The sequence below is a fragment of the Antechinus flavipes genome, chromosome 4 (assembly GCF_016432865.1).
Source record: "Antechinus flavipes isolate AdamAnt ecotype Samford, QLD, Australia chromosome 4, AdamAnt_v2, whole genome shotgun sequence".
Classification (NCBI taxonomy): Eukaryota; Metazoa; Chordata; class Mammalia; order Dasyuromorphia; family Dasyuridae; genus Antechinus; species Antechinus flavipes.
Window position 1 is genome coordinate 159460827 of NC_067401.1, and position 20350 is coordinate 159481176.

Below are 20350 nucleotides of genomic sequence, written 5' to 3' on the forward strand. Positions count from 1 at the left end.
CTCATTGCCTACTCTAATTCCTTTAATCTCTTTCTCGACTCTTATTGCAGAGGCTAGTGTTTCTAATACGATATTAAATAATAATGGTGATAGTGGGCAACCTTGCTTCACTCCAGATCTTACTGGGAAAGGTTCCAGTTTTTCCCCATTGCATATGATGCTTACTGATGGTTTTAAATATATGCTCCTGACTATTTTAAGGAAAAGTCCATTTATTCCTATGCTCTCAAGTGTTTTTATTAGGAATGGATGTTGGATTTTATCAAATGCTTTTTCTGCATCTATTGAGATGATCATGTGGTTTTTGTTTGTTTGGTTATTGATATAGTCAATTATGCTAATAGTTTTCCTAATATTGAACCAGCCCTGCATTCCTGGTATAAATCCTACTTGGTCATAGTGTATTATCCTGGTGACAATTTTCTGTAATCTTTTTGCTAATATTTTATTTAAGATTTTAGCATCAATATTCATTAGGGAGATTGGTCTATAATTTTCTTTCTCTGTTTTCAGCCTACCTGGTTTAGGTATCAGTACCATATCTGTGTCATAAAAGGAGTTTGGTAGGACTCCTTCAATCCCTATTTTTTCAAATAGTTTATATAACATTGGAGTTAATTGTTCTTTAAATGTTTGGTAGAATTCACATGTAAATCCATCTGGTCCTGGGGATTTTTTCTTAGGGAGTTGATTGATAGTTTGTTCTATTTCTTTTTCTGAGATGGGACTGTTTAGGATATTTACTTCTTCCTCTGTTAGTTTGGGCAAGCTGTATTTTTGGAGGTATTTTTCTATTTCATTTAAGTTGTCGAATTTATTGGCATAAAGTTGGGCAAAGTAACTCCTAATTATTGCTCTAATTTCCTCTTCGTTAGTGGTGAGTTCTCCCTTTTCATTTTTAAGACTAACAATTTGATTTTCCTCTTTCCTTTTTTTAATCAGATTTACTAAGGGTTTGTCTATTTTGTTGGTTTTTTCATAGAACCAACTCTTAGTTTTATTAATCAATTCAATAGTTTTTTTACTTTCAATTTTATTGATCTCACCTTTTACTTTTAGAATTTCAAGTTTAGTGTTTGACTGGGGGTTTTTAATTTGTTCCTTTTCTAGCATTTTTAATTGCAAACCCAATTCATTGACCTTCTCTTTCTCTATTTTATACAAATAGGCCTCTAGAGATATGAAATTTCCCCTTATTACCGCTTTGGCTGCATCCCATACATTTTGGTATGATGTCTCATTATTATCGTTTTCTTGGGTGAAGTTATTAATTATGTCTATGATTTGCTGTTTTACCCAATCATTCTTTAGTATGAGATTATTTAGTTTCCAATTATTTTTTGGTCTACTTCCCCCTGCTTTTTTGTTGAATGTAATTTTCATTGCATCGTGGTCTGAAAAGGATGCATTTACTATTTCTGCCTTACTACATTTGAGTTTGAGGTTTTTATGTCCTAATATATGGTCAATTTTTGTATAGGTTCCATGAACTGCTGAAAAGAAAGTGTATTCCTTTCTGTCTCCATTACATTTTCTCCAGAGATCTATCATATCTAGCTTTTCTAGTATTCTGTTTACCTCTTTGACTTCTTTCTTATTTATTTTCTGGTTTGATTTATCTAATTCTGAGAGTGCAAGGTTAAGATCTCCCACTATTATAGTTTTACTGTCTATTTCTTCTTGCAGCTCTCTTAGTTTCTCTTTTAAGAATTTAGATGCTACCCCACTTGGTGCATATATGTTTAATATAGATAGTGCTTCATTATCCATGCTACCCTTTAGCAAGATATAGTGTCCTTCCTTATCTCTTTTAATTAGGTCAATTTTTGCTTTAGCTTGATCTGAGATCAGGATGGCTACCCCTGCTTTTTTGACTTCACCTGAAGCATAGTAGATTTTGCTCCAACCTTTTACCTTTAACCTGCATGTATCTCCCCGCTTCAGGTGTGTTTCCTGTAAACAACATATTGTAGGATTCTGGCTTTTAATCCATTCTGCTAACCGCTTCCTCTTTATGGGGGAGTTTACCCCATTCACATTTATGGTTAGAATGACCAATTCTGTATTACTTGCCATCTTGTTAACCCCGGTTTATGCTTTCCTCCCTTCTTTCCCCTTTCCCCCCCTTCCAAGTATTAAGCTTGTGAGCACCCTTGTTTCTCACAGCCCTCCCTTTTTAGTGTCCCTCCCCCTGCCTTAGAGTTCCTCCCCCTATCTTACCCCTTTCCCTCCCAGTTCCCGTATTCCCTTCCGCTTAGCTTATTCCTTCCCTTTCCACTTTTCCCTTCTCACTTTTCAATGAGATGGGAGAAGTTTCACCATAGATTGAATATGTCTTAAGATTTTTCACTTAAAGCCAATTCTGAAGGCAGTAAGATACCCACTATATTCATCCCCCTCCATTCTTTCTCTCAGATATAATAGGTTTCCTATGCCTCTTCATGAGATGTACTACCCCCACTTTACCCTTTTTCTGGTACAATGTCCTTTCCACATCAATTTCTAGAACAAGGTATACATGTATTCTTTATGCATCTATATAGTCAAAATATAGTTCCCAAGATTAATCTTTACCTTTTTAGATTTCTCTTGAGTTCTATATTTGTAGATCAAACTTTTTGTTAAGTTCTGGTTTTTTCATCAGAAATAGATGAAATTCGCTTACTTCGTTGAATGTCCATCTTCTTCCCTGGAAAAAGATGCTCATTCTCGCTGGGTAAGTTATTTTTGGTTGCATACCAAGTTCCTTAGCCTTTCGGAATATCATATTCCAGGCCCTTCGATCTTTTAATGTGGATGCTGCCAGATCCTGGGTGATCCTTATTGTGGCTCCTTGATACTTGAATTGGGTTTTTCTAGCCGCTTGCAATATTTTTTCTTTCATCTGAGGGTTCTGGCATTTGGCCACTATATTCCTTGGTGTTTTGATTTTAGGATCCCTTTCAGTGGGTGATCGATGAATCCTTTCAATGTTTATTTTTTCCTCTGTTCCTATGACTTCTGGGCAGTTCTCTTTGATAATTTCCTGGAAGACAGTGTCCAGGCTCTTTTTTTCATCATGTTTTTCTGGGAGTCCAATGATTCTCAGATTGTCTCTCCTGGATCTGTTTTCCAGGTCTGTTGTCTTTCCCAGAAGGTATTTCACATTTTTCTCCATTGTTTGATTTTTTTGGATTTGCTTGACTGATTCTTCTTGTCTCCTCGAGTCATTCAATTCCACTTGTTCAATTCTGATTTTCAGTGAAGTATTCTCTTCACTCACTTTTTTAAAATCTTTCTCTAATTGTCCAATTGAGTTCTTTTGTTCTGTGGAATTTTTTTCCATTTCGCCAATTTTGTTTTCCAGTTCACTAATCCTATTTTTCAAGGATTTTACTTCTTTATCCACTCTCTCTTTAACTGACTTCTCCAGGCTCTTTTGCCAAGCCTCCCTCTCCTTTTCCCAAGCTTCCTTCTCCTTTTGCCAAGCCTCACTCTGCTTTCCCCATTTTTCTTCTAGCTCCCTTGTGAGAGCCTTTTTAATCACTTCTATGAGGTTCATCTGTGCTGAGGAACAGATGATCTCCTCCTTTGGGGAATCACCTGGGGACTGCCTGTTTTTAGTCTCCTCAGGATTTAGAGTCTGCTCTCTATCTGTGTAGAAGCTGTCTAGGGTTAAAGTCCTCTTCAGCTTCTTGCTCATTCTGTCTATTAATCAGAGACAAACTACCAAAGAAAAACAGAAAAAACTGGAGTCTTTCTTTGGGGGGGGGGCTGGGTGTGTTATCGAGCTTCCTCTACAGACTGCAGGTGGCAGCAGTGAGGCACTAGCAGGACTGTGCTGCGCCTGCGCTCTGAGATCCCAAAGCGTGCTGAGTCACTGAGGGGGGGGGAAGGGGGGGGCGGCCAAGTCCTGAGAGACTCCAGCTGTTTGCGGTTGTGTTCTTCAGCCCCGGTGTTTTTAGCTTCTCTGCTGGGCTGTTGACTTGCTGCAGGTTCCAAACCTGTAGCGAAGCTCTCCCCGCAGAGACAGCTGCGATCACTCCCCACCCCCTCTCCAGTCTGCTCCCGTGCTCTCACTGCCGCTGCCCGCCGCCTGCGCCTGATCTAAAACCGCCCCAGCCCTCCAGTAAAGACAGACCTTTCTTGGCGGATCTCAAGGATGGCTTCTCTTGGTAACTATTTGTGGGTTTTTTTCAGTCAAGCATTGATTCAGAGGCTTGTAATGAAGTGGATAGTGAGAGAAAGCACGGAGCTTATGCAACTGTGAGCCTCCTCTCCGCCATCTTAACCGGAAGTCTCCTACTAGCCTCTTTCTTAACTTTGAACTTTATGTAAAAGTTTGGCTCTGCTTTTTGGAGATTGGAAGGCACTGTTCTAAGTGTCATGCTTTTTTGTGCTGCTATTTTCAAAGCAAGTTCTGGAGTTCTACACATTTTTGGTACTTTCACAGTGGTGTGATGCTGGGACTATTACAGTTATTGCGTTCCTGATATGCCCTCTTATCTTTACAAAAGAATAGTGCCTGTCCCTTTTAGCTACAAGTGTTAGTGTGACTCTGTACTAACAAGTGCTGGCATTAGTATATACTACTGTTGCCACATGTGTAAGCTCAGACAGACCTCCACCCTGGTGTTATTGATTTCTCCTGCTAAGATTGTTAAATTTACTTAGGCCAGAAAAAATGTCTCATCACAACTTTTTCTTGGCTCTGCCACTACAAAATGTGATTTCTGGAATGATTTTTAAAGTTGTTTGAGGGGAATGTTGGGAGAGTTGACCTAAATGATTGCCTTTCATCCATCATCTCTTAGACTTCAACAAAAGCTAGAGATTCTTAGAAGAATCTTTCCTCTTTTGTAATATAAAGATAATAATACTTGTATCCCCTAACACAAGGTTTCTGGGAAGAAAAAGTGTTATAAATCTTAAAGGGCTATAAAAATATGAATTGTTATAGTAAATAAGCAATTCAATGTAAGAAATATTATCAAGTATCCATTGTGTGTAAGCAATTAGCTTGCAAATTAAAATTAAATAGTCCCTGCCCTAAAGGAATTTATGTTTTTTTGGAAGGGTGCAATATGTAGAGAATTAAATAAATTTATATGCTATAAAACTGAAGAAGGAAGCACTAAAAATTAGAGGTAATCAAGAAACTCCTTCTCAAAGGGAATGAAATCTCAATTGAATTTTAAAGAAAGCTAATATTTTTTATAAAGGGCAAAAAAAAAAAGCATATTCTAAAGATGAAGAACCATTTATATAGAAGCAAGAAATAGGATACTGATGGGGTTGAATCCTGAAACTGTGTCCCCTTTAATCTGTAAAAGAAGGGTGATTCAGGGTCTCAGGCTCTCCCCTGGGAAAGGCATACTTTCCCAAACAATGCCTTCCCCAAGTTAAGTAGTCTCATTCAGTTGGAGATCTCAACCTGATAGTCCTATTGAGTGGCTTGAAACTCCAAGATAAGTAATCTCCTTTCAACTAGAAATCTAGGCCTGGGGCATTGAAGCTCAAGTTTCAGATGGGTAATAAAAGACAACTTTGAACCTCAAATCTTTGCAAAAGTCCAAAACAGGAATTTGTAAGGCAAAGCTGCCTTACAGGACTTTTGCCCACTGTGGAAATATTCTCCTCTCAGTGTTAACCTTTCTAATTTTTCTAACAGGCTTTTTTATCCACTAAAAAGTTTGTCTTCCTAGCAAAGCTGGCTTCTCAGTGCCAAACTCCTAATGAGGAGTTTTGCCCACTGAGAAAGTTTCCTTCTTAATGAATAATAAAATTCCCTTTTGCCATATAGATTTCTGGATTTGTGAGTTCTTTTGCATTGAACCTGCATCAACCAGAGGGGATTCCCCACCCCAATTCTCACACCTCTTCACTATCACTAGCCTCATCATTTGCACCTCATCAATATCATGTATAGAGAATAATTAGCAGGTTAGTTTGATTGCAAAAGACAATGTATGAAAGAAAGTTATACAAATAAGATGGGAATGGCAGGTGGGAATTATGTTGTAGAAGATTTTATGCCAGATAAATGATTTTTAAAAATTTTATCCTAGAAGCAATAGGACCAAACTGAAATTTTAGTGACATTTTGGATATATGTTTTAGGAATATCAATTTAGCACCTGTATGAAGAATGGTCTGGAAAGAAGAAAGACTAGAAACAGGGAAACTGATAAAAATGTAATAGTCTATTGTTCTATTACAATGATCAATATTAGAAGTGTAAAAGTCAAGGTTAGAAGTTCCTGAACTTGGATAAAGGCTAACTGAGAAGCAAGGGGATAGACATTGTGGAAGTAAAAAAAAAAAAAAAAAAAAAAAATACTATTTATGCATGACCCACAAAGGAGTGGGTCAGAATTTAGGAGGAGAAGGAGAAACAAGAACCCATTTTTGGGAGCTTCATATAATATCTTCAATGATGACAAACCATTTACTGAAATAAAATTCAAGTCTTTAAAGTTGATATCTTTCTGGTTCTAATATGGCTAGAATTATTTTTTTAAATGGAATTTTTTTTTCCAATTACATGGAAAGCCAATTTTTAGCATTCCTTTTAAAAAAACTGAATTCCAAATTTTTCTCCCTTCCTGTGTCCATCTTCGTCCCACTCACTAGGACAGTAAGAAATTTGATATAGGTTATATGTGTGCAATAATGTAAAACATATTTTCATATTTGGCATGTTGTTAAAGAAACAGACCAAAAAGAGACATTAAAAACAAAAGTAAAAATAGTAGGCCTTGATCTGTGTTTAGATTCCATCATTTCTTTCTCTAGTTATGGAGAGAATTTTCTATCATAAATCTTTTTTGGAATGATCTTTGATCACTGTATTGCTAAAAAGATTGAAGTCATTTATAATTGTTCATCATAAAATATTGCTGTTTCTGTGTACAGTGTTCACCTGGTTTTGCTCATTTCACTTTGGATCGGTTAACTTCTGTCTTTCTAAGTTTTCATAAAAATATGCCTACTCATCATTTCTTACAGCACAATTATATTAATATACCACAACTATTTGTTAGGATTCTTACAAGATTCTAAGTAAGTAGAATTGAGGAGACAGTGGTTAAATCTAGTTTAGCATTGATTTAATCCTACAATAAATAATGATTTCCTAGTGACATAATGATTGGTGTGTACTCAATGTCAGCATATAAGCAAGAAGCTCTCAGGGCCAGATACACAGAAGCCCATTAGAAGCTCTCAGAGAAAGAGACAGATTCATCCCATCTTCCACTTTTGTGCTGGCTGGAGTGTGCGGCACAAACCTTTGGATTCGAGGGAGCTAGAGGCAGAAGCTGGCAGAGGCAAAGGACTAGCAGCAGGAGCTTTTGGAATCAAGGAGAGAGATGGGCCTCTAAAAAAGCCTAGGAAAAGAGACAAGACTTTGAAGGAGACAATAAACTCCTGGTTGCATTTGGGGTGATTATAGAATGAAACTAAGGCTGCCTCCAGAAGTCCCCCAAGAAACCTGCTCCCAGAAAACAATATATTTTAGAGAAGAACATTACAACTATTCCCCAAATTGATAGGCACTCCTCAATTTCCAATTTTTGCCACCACAAAAAGAGCTATAAATATTCTGTACATATAGGTCCCTTTCCCTTTTCTATGATCTCTTTGGTATTCAGACCTAATCATGGTACTACTGGGTCAAAGGGTATGCATGGTTTTATACTCTTTAAGCACAGTACAAAATTACTCTCTAGAATGGTGGGATCAGTTCACAACTCTACCAATAGTACATTAGTGTACAAATTTTTCCATATCCTGTCAAACATTTATTATTTTCCTTTTCTGTCATATTAGTCAATCTGATAGGTATGGGGTGGGACTTCAGTTGTTTTAATTTGTGTTTCTCTAATCAATAAATTTGACTCAGTTCTCTACATATTTAAGACATTAGGCCTTTAATGATTCTCATAAGATCATTTCCCAGCTTTCTGCTTTCCTTCTAATTTTGGTTGCATTGGTATTGCTATAAGTAATCTCTTCCTTGTTGTTTTTCTAGATTTTGTGTGTGGATAAGTACTTTTCTGCATTACATATTAGTTTATATTAGAGTCCCTTTTCTACCTATTTTATTTCCTTAGTAGATTTTAAGGACAGGATCTGTCATCTTTCACTTCTGTATCCCCAGGAACTCAGTATAATGCATCAACAACTAATTAAGCATGTAATAAATATTTATTGGACAAATGAACAAATGAATATAACAGGGCAGAGGTCAACCACTTTTTTAGCCTACAATCTTGGCATAATCTATGTGTAGTAAGTAGATGATAAAGAGAAAATGATAGAAAATTAAAAACAATGAGAGAAATAGAACAGAGACAGAAGCTGTCTTAGGTTCTTCAGTTTATAAATGAGGTTTTTTTGTTTTTTTTTTTTTGAGGGGGGGTAGGAACGGGGAGGAGCCAAGACTGCAGAGATGACACATGTTTCTCTCTGACCTTCTCTACAATCCGCTGAATTAGTTCTGGACCAGAAGAATCCATAAATATTGAGAGTGCAACAAATTATCAGCAAAAAAAAATTTTCAATCACCAGAAAAGATCTGTTTCAATTGGAAATGGAAGAGAGGCAGCAAAGCACAAACAGCTGAGTACAAATGCCAGTGCAGATAGCTCAGAGTCTTGGGGCAATATAGTTTCCATGTGGCACAGAATCTACAGGGAGGAATCTACAGGAATCTACAGCAGTGTTAGCCACTCTGCCCTGATTGCAAGCCAGCAACTTTTCAGCAGAAAAGTTATAAAATATCTAACACAAATATAAAAGATCAATAGTGAACCCCAAAATGCCAGAATCTCACAGGAGCCATCCACAGCCACCCAGAAGACCCAGCATAGGCATGGTCACTTTTAGAGGAAGCTGCTTCTTATAAAGGAAGCTTGGAAAACTTGCCCCCATCCTAAAAGCAGGCCTTATTTTTTTTTTAAATGAGTAAAAAAGTAAAGAGGACTCTGACAATAGCTTCCATGGTGAATTAAAGGAATTAGAGTAGGTAATGAGGAAATCAAATCATCACTCTTTGCAGATGATATGATGGTATACTTATAGAACCTCAGAGAATCAACTAAAAAGCTATTAGAAATAATTCACAACTTTAGCAATGTTGCAGGATACAAAATAAATCTACATAAATCATCAGTATTCTTATACATCACTAAAGAAATCCAACAGCAAGAGATAGAAAGAGAAATTCCATTTAAAATAACTGTTGATAATATAAAATATTTGGGAATTTATCTACTAAGGAAAAGTCAGGAAACATGTAAGCAAAACTACAAAACACTTTCCACACAAATAAAGTCAGATCTAAGTAATTGGAAAAATATCAAATGGTTGTAGATAGGTCAAGCGAGTATAATAAAGATGACAACATTCCCTAAACTAATCTATTTATTTAGTGCTATACCAATCAAGCTCCCAAGACACTTTTACTGAACTAGAAAAAATAACAACAAAATTCATCTGGAAGAACAAAAGGTCAAGAATTTCAAAGGAATCAATGAAGAGAAAAACAAATGAAGGTGGCCTAGCTGTACCAGATCTAAAACTATATTTTAAAGTAGTAGTTATCAAAACCATTTGGTACTGGCTAAGAAATAGAGAAGTTGATCAGTGGAATAGGTTAAGTTCGCAGAACAAAATAGCCAATGATTATAACAATCTAGTATTTGACAAACCAAAAAGTCCCACCTTTTGGGATAAGAATTCACTAAAAACTGCTGGGAAAACTGAAAACTAGTATGGCAGAAAGTAGGCATAAACCCACACCTAACACCATATATCAAGATCAGGTTGAAATGGATTCATGCTCTAGACATAAAGAATGATACTATAAACAAATTAGAAGAACATAGGATACTTTACCTTTCAGATTTGTGGAGGAGGAAGAAATTTGTGACCAAAGAAGAACTAGAGATCATTATTGATCACAAAATAGAAATTTTTGATTATATTAAATTAAAAGGGTTTTGTACAAGCAAAACTAATGCAGACAAGATTAGAAGGCAAGCAATAAACTGGGAAAACATTTTTACATCCAAAGGATCTGATAAAGGCCTCATTTCTAAAATACATAGAGAATTGACCCAAATTTAATACTTCAAGCCATTCTCCAATTATAAATGGTCAAAGGATATGAACAGACAATTTTTAGATAAAGAAATTGAAACTATTTCTAGCCACATGAAAAGGTGCTCCAAATCACTACTGCTCAGAGAAATGCAAATTAAGACAACTCTGAGATACCACTATATCTGCTAGTCAGACTGCTAAAATGACAGGAAAAGATAATGACAAATGTTGGAGGGGATGTGGGAAAACTGGGACACTGATACATTGTTGGTGGAACTGTGAACGTATCCAACCATTCTGGAGAGCAGTATGGAACTACGCTCAAAAAATTATCAAACTGTGCACACCCTTTGATCCAGCAGTGTTTCTCCTGAGATTATATCCCAAAGAGATCTTAAAAGAAGGAAAGGGGCCTACATGTGCAAAAATGTTTGTGGCATCCCTCTTTGTAGTGGCAAGAAACTGGAAACTGAGTGGATACCCCATCAACTGGAGAATGGCTGAATAAATTATAGTATATGAATGCTAAGGAATACTATTGTTCTGTAAGAAATGACCAGTAGGATGATTTCAGAGAGCCTTGGAAAGACCTAGATGAACTGATGCAAAGTGAAATGAGCAGAACCAGGCAATCATTATACACAGCAACAAGACTATATGATGATCAATTCTGACAGATGTGGCTCTCTTCAACATGAGATGATTCAATTCAATTCCACTTGTGCACTGATGAAGAGAACCATCTACTCCCAGAGAGAGAACCATGGGAACAGAGTGTGAAACACAACATAGCAATCTTACTCTCTCTGTGGTTATTTGCTTGCATTTTTTTTTCTCAGTTTTTCTTTTTCTTCCTTCTTGATCTGATTTTTCATGTGCAACCAAATAACTGTATGTTATATATTGGATAATACTGTTGTTAATACTGTTATGTATTGGATCTAACATGTATTTCAACATATTTAACGTGTACTAGATTACCTGCCAGATGGGGGATAGGGGAAAGAAAGGGAAAATTTGGAACAAAAGGTTATACAAGGGTCAATATTGGAAAAATTACCCATGTATAAGCTTTGTAAATAAAAATTTTTAATAAAAACAATTTTTAAAAAAGTTATCAAATTGTGCATACCCTATGATCCACCAGTGTTTCTACTGGGACTATATCTCAAAGAGATCTTAAAGGAGGAAAAGGGACCAACATGTGCAAAAATGTTTGTGGCAACCCTCTTTGTAGTGATAAGAAACTAAAAATGGAGTAGATGCCTAAAGATTGGAGAATGGCTGAATAAATTATGGTATACAAGTGCTATGGAATATTATGTTCTATAAGAAATGACTAGCAGGATGATTTCGGAGATGCTTGGAGAGACCTACATGAACTGATGCTAAGTGAAATGAGCAAAACCAGAAGATCATTATACATGGTAACAACAAGACTCTTCGACTATCAATTCTGATGGACATGGCTCTCTTCAACATTGAGATGATTCAAACCAGTTCCACTTGTACAGTAATGAGGAGAGCTATCCACACCCAGAGAGAGAAGTATGGGAACAGAGTGTGGAACAAAAAAAGAGCATTCTCATTATCTGATGTTATTTGCTTATATTTCATTTTCTTAATCAGTTTTTCTTTTTCTTCCTTCTTGATCTGATTTTTTCTTGTGCAATAAGATGACTGTATAAATATGTATATATTGGATCTAACATGTATTTCAACATATGGGGGGAAGGAGGGGAAAATTTGGAACAAAAGATTATGCAAGGGTTAATGTTGGAAAAATCACCCATGCATATGCTTTGTAAATAAAAAGGTTTAATAATTTAAAGGGGGGGGGGCAGTTTTGTAAGTACACGTCTTTTTGCTAGAAGTTAGAAATCTTTGATATGAGGATGGAGAATTTTCTAAATGGCAAAAAGTTGAGAAGAATTTCAGTTCTGCTCTTCACAATGCCTTCATTTTAACTTTCAGGGTGAATTAGTAAATGAGGATAGCAAACACCATAAAACAGTATTTTTTTTTTCATTGTGTAGGATTGGCTATTATCTGGACATGGATTGGAAATATTATTTGTTATAATGAACTATAAAATGTGAGGAAATTCTTACAAATACAATTTTATGATCTATGACATGAATATAGGAATAGCTTTATAAATGAGATTTTAACAATAATTTACATTATTGAGAAAAAAAATTAAAAATTCTCTCCATCCATCCATCTATTCACATAACTATTATTCCATTTATTCAAGTTTCTTTTTTATAAGGAAGAATCAGGTAATTTTCCTCGCTTATTTTCCATCAAAGAATCTAAAGGACTTAATATAGCAATATAAAAAAGTGAAATCTGTTCTAGGTATTTCAAGATCAAAATGTATGATTTTCAGAGAGTAAGTTTCAGAAAGGATAGCACAGTAACTTTACCTGTTGTTTCATTTCAGCATAGACTTTCTCAGAGTTTAGCTCGACCTGCCGCTTAAATTCCTCAAGGGCAGCATCTGCCTGCTGGGCTTGTAGCCTTTGTATCTCTGTCACCCGAGTCAGCTGTTCCTCCTTTTCCCTAGAAAATAACAGAAAATCTTCAAAGTTCAAATATCAAATAAATGAACAACTATACTTTGTATTTTAAAAGACTTTAGCTATCTTTAAATTCATATTCGTTTGAATTTTCTGTCTCAGTTCATAACTAAATTTCCCTTAAGATGATAAAAGAATGTAATAGTTATCACCTGAGAGACAGGGATTTTCTAACATTTGAATTGTGAGGGGGTAAAAAGATGATTGGCATCCTACTTCTCAGCATTCCCTATCCTTTAGTGGCTTTGCCTAAAAGAAAAGCACATATTCATCAAACCATTTTACTTATTTATTTTTTCGAACAAATTAGAATCTATTTGCAAATAGGCAGAAAGAAGGAAGGTAAAAGGCATTTCTTAACTGCCTATTATATGCTTTTTCCAGCTCTTTACAAAAATTATCTCATTTGATCCTTAATTTCTCAACTTGGTATGGGCTATCATTATCCCCATTTTATAGCTGAAGAAAGTGAGGCAGTCAGAAGCAATTATGTGACTTCCCCCGGGGTCACCCAGCTAGTTAATATCTGAGGTTGGTTTTGAATTCTGTCATTTCTGATTCCAGTTCCCAGCACTCTATCCACTGACCCACTTAGTTGTCTATGGCAGAAGAAATCTACAAAAAAGAGAATCAGAAGATGAATAAGACTATTTACAAAATGGTATAAAAGAGATGTTAAAGAACAACTGTCATCTGTCAGACATATTTATCCACAGTACTTAACTCCTCAAGTTCTGGAGAAATTGGAATCCTGAGAATAGAAAAATATGAATGAATCCCAGAAATAAGTACACTGGGGCCTAAGTTAGCAGCCAGCCACTGATGCCAGGGCAAGAATAAGTGTAACTGAACAGTGCCTCAGACATCTTTTTGGGGGACTGGTGAACACAAGGAAAGATAGAGGGATCTAGCTAAGGGCCCAAGAGTAGACCTGCTATAACTATTGCAGCAAACTGAAAGGAATGGATAGGGAGCCAAATGCCAAGTGGCTAAGGTAAAGGCTGTAATTGAGATACGGAGCAGCCACACAAAATAGATACAAAGAGGCCTAAGTCATTCTTACTGCTAAGAAAAGAACTGGTAAATCCATACTCTCCCACCTTTTCCTGTACTTTTATTGGCACTTCTCCAGAAGGTGCTGAGAATGTATCCTCAATGTTTTATGCTTAAGAAGTTTGTTTTTGAAATTTATTATGCTATTATTTTAATATGTTTAAGATTTCTTTTTAAAGTATAGTTAATCTTGTACTATGGATATATGTATTTCATTCCTCCAATATATCTGACAGAGAAGAAGGTAGTAGTAAACAGACACACACACACACACACACACACACACACACACACACAGAGGAGAAAAAAGTTATTTTTCTTTCAAATTTTTGACACACATCTACCTAGATTCCTTAAACAAAGGAAAATAACGGATCTATATTTTTACACTCTTCCAAAAGCAGGGAACAAATCAATTGAAATTTTTCCATTCATACAACATGGGTCAACAGTTTCAGATGAAGGGAAAATTTTAAGAAAGCTGAGATTAATCATACTAAAACTCCCATTTCTTGTAGTATCTCTTTCCATTATGTAGACCTGATAAGAAAACTATTCCCCAATAATCAGAATCCTGAATCAATAAAAAAAGAAATCGGGGATAAGCTAGAAGCTACTAAAATAAGATCAGGGGTAAAGCAAAGATGTTGATTAATACCATTACTATTTAATATTGTACAAGAAATACTAGCTATAGCAATGACAAGAAAAAAAGAAAATTAAAGAATAAGCAGATACAATGATGAAAACAAAACTATCGCTCTTTGCAAGTGATAGATTGGTATACTTAAACATTTTAGAGAGTGAAATAAAAAAAAATATTTGAAACAAGAACTTCAGCAAAGAGAAAGATATAAAAATAAGCCCAAAGAAATCACTGGCATTTCTGTATGTTACCAAAAAATTCAGCAGGAGAAGACAACGAGAAATTCCATTTAAAATAATTAACAGACAAGTTAATATATTTGAGAGTTTACTTGCCAGGAACTATATGAACATATACTGAATTACATCTAAATATTTTAAAAAGTTAACAGTATACTTTTAAAATGTGTCATAAACTTATGAGTATTAAAAATTTGCAAAATAAATATGCACAGTATGGCTAAAATTCTAACCATGATCAATGCCTAAACTGTGATTAGAAAGTTTAAAATTTGTTCATTTTTAACAACTAATATAAAGGTTTATCATTTGGCAAATGTTGACATGTCTATGTGAAGCAAAATATTTTTCCTAAATACTTTATTTTCCTAAAGCTAATTACTTTATTTAAATTTCATGTTAGGAAACAAAGGCCAACATTAAAAAATTTAAATTTTAATTAAAATATATATATAAAACAGTGAAACCACTGAATTTACACAAATAAAAAAAAAGAAATATAGTTAAAATAATGCAAAAGAGAATGTTATTATAAAATAAGAGTGTACTATAGGCAAATTTATATATAGATTATATAGGTTTGAGTAAGCTCTATAATGCAAATTAAATTCATTCAAGAGTCCATACATGGTCCAACAGTCAGAATTACAAACTACAAACATGGGAATTAAGAGATGCTAAGCAATTGTATACATCTAAGAAATGTATGATTGTCTCAATTCAATTAAAATATAATAAATAAGTTCTGTTCAAAAAGCATTAAGATATTTTATGCATTTTTATTTAAATGTTACTCTCAAAATATTGTTCATAGTAGAAATGGATTCATATTAATATTTGTAGGATCCAAGAGGCCTAGACAAAACTTTTAAAGATTCACAGGGTTAAGAAAACCAGATAGTTCATTGATATATTTTTTCATGAACTCCAAGCAATGTGCTTTGCAAGAAATATAAAATAAAAAAATCTACTTTGGTAATTTTTATTTCTTTTGACCACTGGTAGGGCTCACTAAAATTTCCTAAAGCTAGCTTCTATAAAGATAAAAATGTAGGAAGGGAATTTGTTCTTTAGCTCTGGTTTATTTATAAACAACGAATCATTCTTGTTCAGTATTTGTAGAGCTATAAACAAAGTTGAATTTTTATATAATTATTCTCTGATTAAAGCACATTATTCTGGAGAAGTTATGAAATAGAAAGAAACAATAGCATACAATTAAATACTTCTTGAATTTTTCAACAGTTACTATTTATGTGTACAAGACAACCTCACTTTAAGAATGCTTATTTTGCAGAATTCTGTGCACACTTAGCAAATACTGGGAGCTCCTTTGGGGAGTTAATGCCATAGCAGTTAATGTGCTGCCAGCTTGTTCTCTCAATTAAAAAGAACCAAGTTTAACAAAGAGCTAGACGAGACTCCATTCCAAGCATCACTGGTGTAATTAAAACAAACTTTCAAGGACGAAAAGCGTCTATGTTATTGAGTGCTAGTTGGCATTTAAAATCATTTTAAAATTAATTAGTTAGCAATCATAAGCCACTTTTTTGAGTGTATAACAAGCTTCTCTGTCAGCACTGAAGTTTTTAAGGACAAGTGTTGGAGGGGACAAAGAAAAATTGAGACACTAATGCACCTCTATGTATTAGGAAATGATGAACAAATTGATATTGTAAAAACATGAAGGGATTTACATGAAATGGGTAGAACCAAGAGAACATTGTATATAGTAACAATGTTTGAGGAATAGCAATGGGTGGCTTGAGTTTTTCTGAGTATTATGACTACACAAATCGTCTGAGGGGATCCATAAAGAGCTATCCACTCCAGAGAAAGAACTAATGAATGGAAGTATGCATAGTGTTGTTTTGCTTATATGGAAATATGAGTTAAGTGGTAGCCTACTCCAGAATGAGGTGCAGAAGGAGGAAGGGAGATGATTCAAAACTTAAAAATGTAACAAAAAATAATTTTTTAAAGAAAAGTCAAAAGTAAATGTGACAAATTTAAAATTCAATCAGGACATGCATGAAGAAATAAGATGCCTGCAACCTATCATTTTGCAAAGGAAAGAATACACAAGTTCTTCTGGGGGCAGAGCCAAGATGGTGGAGCCAATACACTTTTCTTTTTGACCTTCTCTTATAACCCTCATACTAATTAGCAAATCCAGCCTCTGAATTAGCTCTGGACAGACAGAAGCCACAAATACTGGGAGTGCAACAAATTACCAGCAGAAGATAATTTCGAGGATCTCCAGAAAGGGTCTGGAATTTTCAACTGGAAATGGAAGGGAGGCAGTCAAGCACAAGCAGGCTGAGCAAATGAGCACAGACAGCACAGAGTCCCAAGGTGGTGCGGACTCTATGGGGCAGTGTAGAGTCCACATGGTGAGGCATCTACAGGGAGGAATCTACAGCAGCAGTGTTGGCTACTCTGCGTAAATCAGCAGAGAAATTGTAAAACATCCAACACAAACTCAAAAGATCAATAGTGAACCCCAAAATGTCAGAATCTTATGGGACCTGGCCACATCTACCCAGGAGCAGGAGTGAGTCAGCATTGGCCCAGTGCAGCCGTGGCCACTTCTAGAGGAAGCTGCTGCTTGTAGAGGAAGCTTAGAAAACTTCCCCCACACTAAAAGCAGACCTTAACTTTTTTTAAAAAATTAGTAAAAAAAATAAAGAGAACTCTGATAATAGACAGCTTTTATGGTGAAAGAGAACAGATATCAAGCCCTGAGGAAACTAAAGGCAGACTGTCTCCAGATGAAGCCCCAAAAGGTGATATAACCTGATCCCCATCACACAAGGCTCTCCTAGAACAATTTTTTTTTAATTAAAAAAAATACACAGATGCTATACATTGTTCATGCTTTCACACTTTGTAATGTATCTATGTACAATAATGTAATGTAATGTATCAATTGTGTCCATACATGGTCCAACAGTCAGAATTACAAACTACAAACATGGGAATTAAGAGATGCTAAGCAATTGTATACATCTAAGAAATGTATGATTGTCTCAATTCAATTAAAATATAATAAATAAGTTCTGTTCAAAAAGCATTAAGATATTTTATGCATTTTTATTTAAATGTTACTCTCAAAATATTGTTCATAGTAGAAATGGATTCATATTAATATTTGCAGGATCCAAGAGGCCTAGACAAAACTTTTAAAGATTCACAGGGTTAAGAAAACCAGATAGTTCAGTGATATATTTTTTCATGAACTCCAAGCAATGTGCTTTGCAAGAAATATAAAATTAAAAAATCTACTTTGGTAATTTTTATTTCTTTTGACCACTGGTAGGGCTCACTAAAATTTCCTAAATTTTTTTCCACAATTGTGTTAATATTTTCCCCTCTTTAAAAAATTACTTTTTATAATGTGGAATATTTCTCAGGGATGTGGAAGGAGAGAGAGAGAAAGATGAGATACTATGATGATGGAAGAAATAAAAAATATGATTAAAAACTTATTTTAAAGAATAAATTATAGAAAAAAATTTAATCAAATAAAATATCAATAAGCAGACAATACATCAACAATTATGGATTGCAGTTGAAAGAACTGAGTAAAATACACTGACTTCATCTTGTGACTCAATTCTGACTCTAGTCCAGTTCTTTTTCTATCTAATAATGAATGGACTGAGTCCAATTTCTGTCTTGTGAGAAAAGTTTATTCAATTATGGAAACTGTGAGAAAATTTTATTGCATTGTTTGAACCTAATCCTATATGGCTGAAAAGCTAGATGACTTCTACATATTATTTAGAGATCCTTAATTAAAGACTTAGGTGATGATGATCAAAAACACAATAAGAACAAAAGAATCCATATGATTTATTGAAAAACTGGTCATAGACTGGTCAATCAGTTACAATTTCCTTCACACGTGTGAGAATGAGTGGCACAGTTCTTTTGCTCTCCCCCTCCCAACTTTAAAAGTCTCTCATCTTAAATCTTGCATACTGGTTTATATCCTATTCATTGTTTTGTTTAAATGCATAAAAACCTGGCTTCCCCTGAATTCAGAGTCCAGGGACATGCTGAGGAGGCCTGATCCCAATTTATTATGCAAATGACATGCAATGCTTAACAAATCAATATGGTCAGAAGTTCAAACCTTTGTTTCCTCATTCATTTCAGATTTTATCCATCACATAGCTAAAGAAGTTCAGAAAGATCATTTTTTTCACTTCTAAACAATTTTAGCAATAAAGGAACAAATCAATGAATTAAATATGTAACCAAAAACATGAACAACAAATCAAAAAAAAAAAAAAACCAAAAAAACCCTCAAATATGCTAAACAGCAAAGTAGTAATTCTTAAAATTATGAAATTTTAAATAAATTGATTTCATAAGCAAGGAGCTAATTATAAAAAATAATAAATCATAAAATAATGATTTCTGACAGCAGAAAGTGAAGAACTGAGAAGCCTCTTGATGAGGGTGAAGGAAAAACTGGCTTGAAGCTTAACATAAAAAAAAAAAAAAGGAAATTATAAAAACTGGCTTGAGGCTTAACATAAAAAAAAAAAAAAATCTTGATAATTGCTCCCATGATTTCCTGTCAGAGGAAAAAGAAATGGAAGCAATGTCAGATTTTTACATTCATAGGTTGAAAAATCAATGCAGATGGTAACTGCATTGAAATTAAAACACTTGCTTTGTGGAAGGAATGCTATGGCAAATCTGGAAAGCATACTAAAAAGCAAAGACATTACCTTGTTGACAAGGGTCCATAAAAACAAAGCTATGATTTTTCCAGTAGTAATAATGTACATCTATGAAAGCTTAATGATTTAAAAAAAAAAAAAAAAAAGCTGAGTGCGACAGAAACAGTATTTCTGAATTGTGATACTGAAGAAGATTTCAGAGAGTCTCTTGAACAGTAAAGAGATCAAATCAGTCAACACTTAAGGAAATTAATTCAGGATATCGTAGGAATTGAATTTATCCCATCTGCAATAAAAAAGATTGAGGCAAAGTTCTGAGACAATGGCACTTTATTCAAAAGCCCATGGTCCCCTCCAAAGAAGTAAACCTTAGATCTTCCTCATGATATGAAATGTCTCCTCCTTCCGGAGACCTATTTTTTAAAATAGCATTTTCTTTTCCAAAAACATGCAAGGATAGTTTTCAATATTCACCTTTGCAAAACCTTGTGTTCCAGATATTTCTTCCTCTTTTCCCTGCTTCCCCATCCCTAAGACAGCAAGCAATCTGATATAGGCTAAAAATGTGCAATTCTTTCAAACATATTTCCATATCTGTCATGTGGCTCAAAAAAAAAAAAAAATGAGGTCAAAAGGAAAAAAAAACATGAGAAAGTAAAAAAAAAAAAAAAAAAAAAGCAAACAAACAAACAATAACCACAAAGGTGAGAATATTATGTTTTGATCCACATTCATTCTTCATACTTCTCTCTCTGGATATGGATGGCACTTTCCATCACAAATCTATTAAAAGTGCCAAGATTCTATTTTTATAGGTCTAGATATATAGCTGTTCAAAAACAACTATAACAAACACAGAATAATTCCATTGATTGACATATGATGCATAAGCTAAAATAAGCAAAATAATATGTCAGCAGGGTCACAAGTTGAACGAAACAAGGAATATCTCCATATAAGATAGACAGGCTTCTCCTTAGTTGGGTAAGAGGAGAGGGTACAAATTATAGTCAGTGACTAAAGTGGTTATAAGATGGCCACCTGCTACTA

At 34.7% G+C, this 20350-nt stretch overlaps 1 protein-coding gene across 1 annotated transcript in view; it reads right to left on the reverse strand.

The window, feature by feature from the left end:
* The window catches only part of CEP112 (centrosomal protein 112), a 589318-nt gene that overhangs the window by 385085 nt on the left and 183883 nt on the right, over positions 1 to 20350 (reverse strand). Inside the window, exon 17 of the mRNA XM_051996640.1 lies at positions 12516 to 12651. Within this exon, the coding sequence (XP_051852600.1) occupies positions 12516 to 12651 (136 nt within the window). The remainder of the gene's footprint in view (positions 1 to 12515; positions 12652 to 20350) is intronic.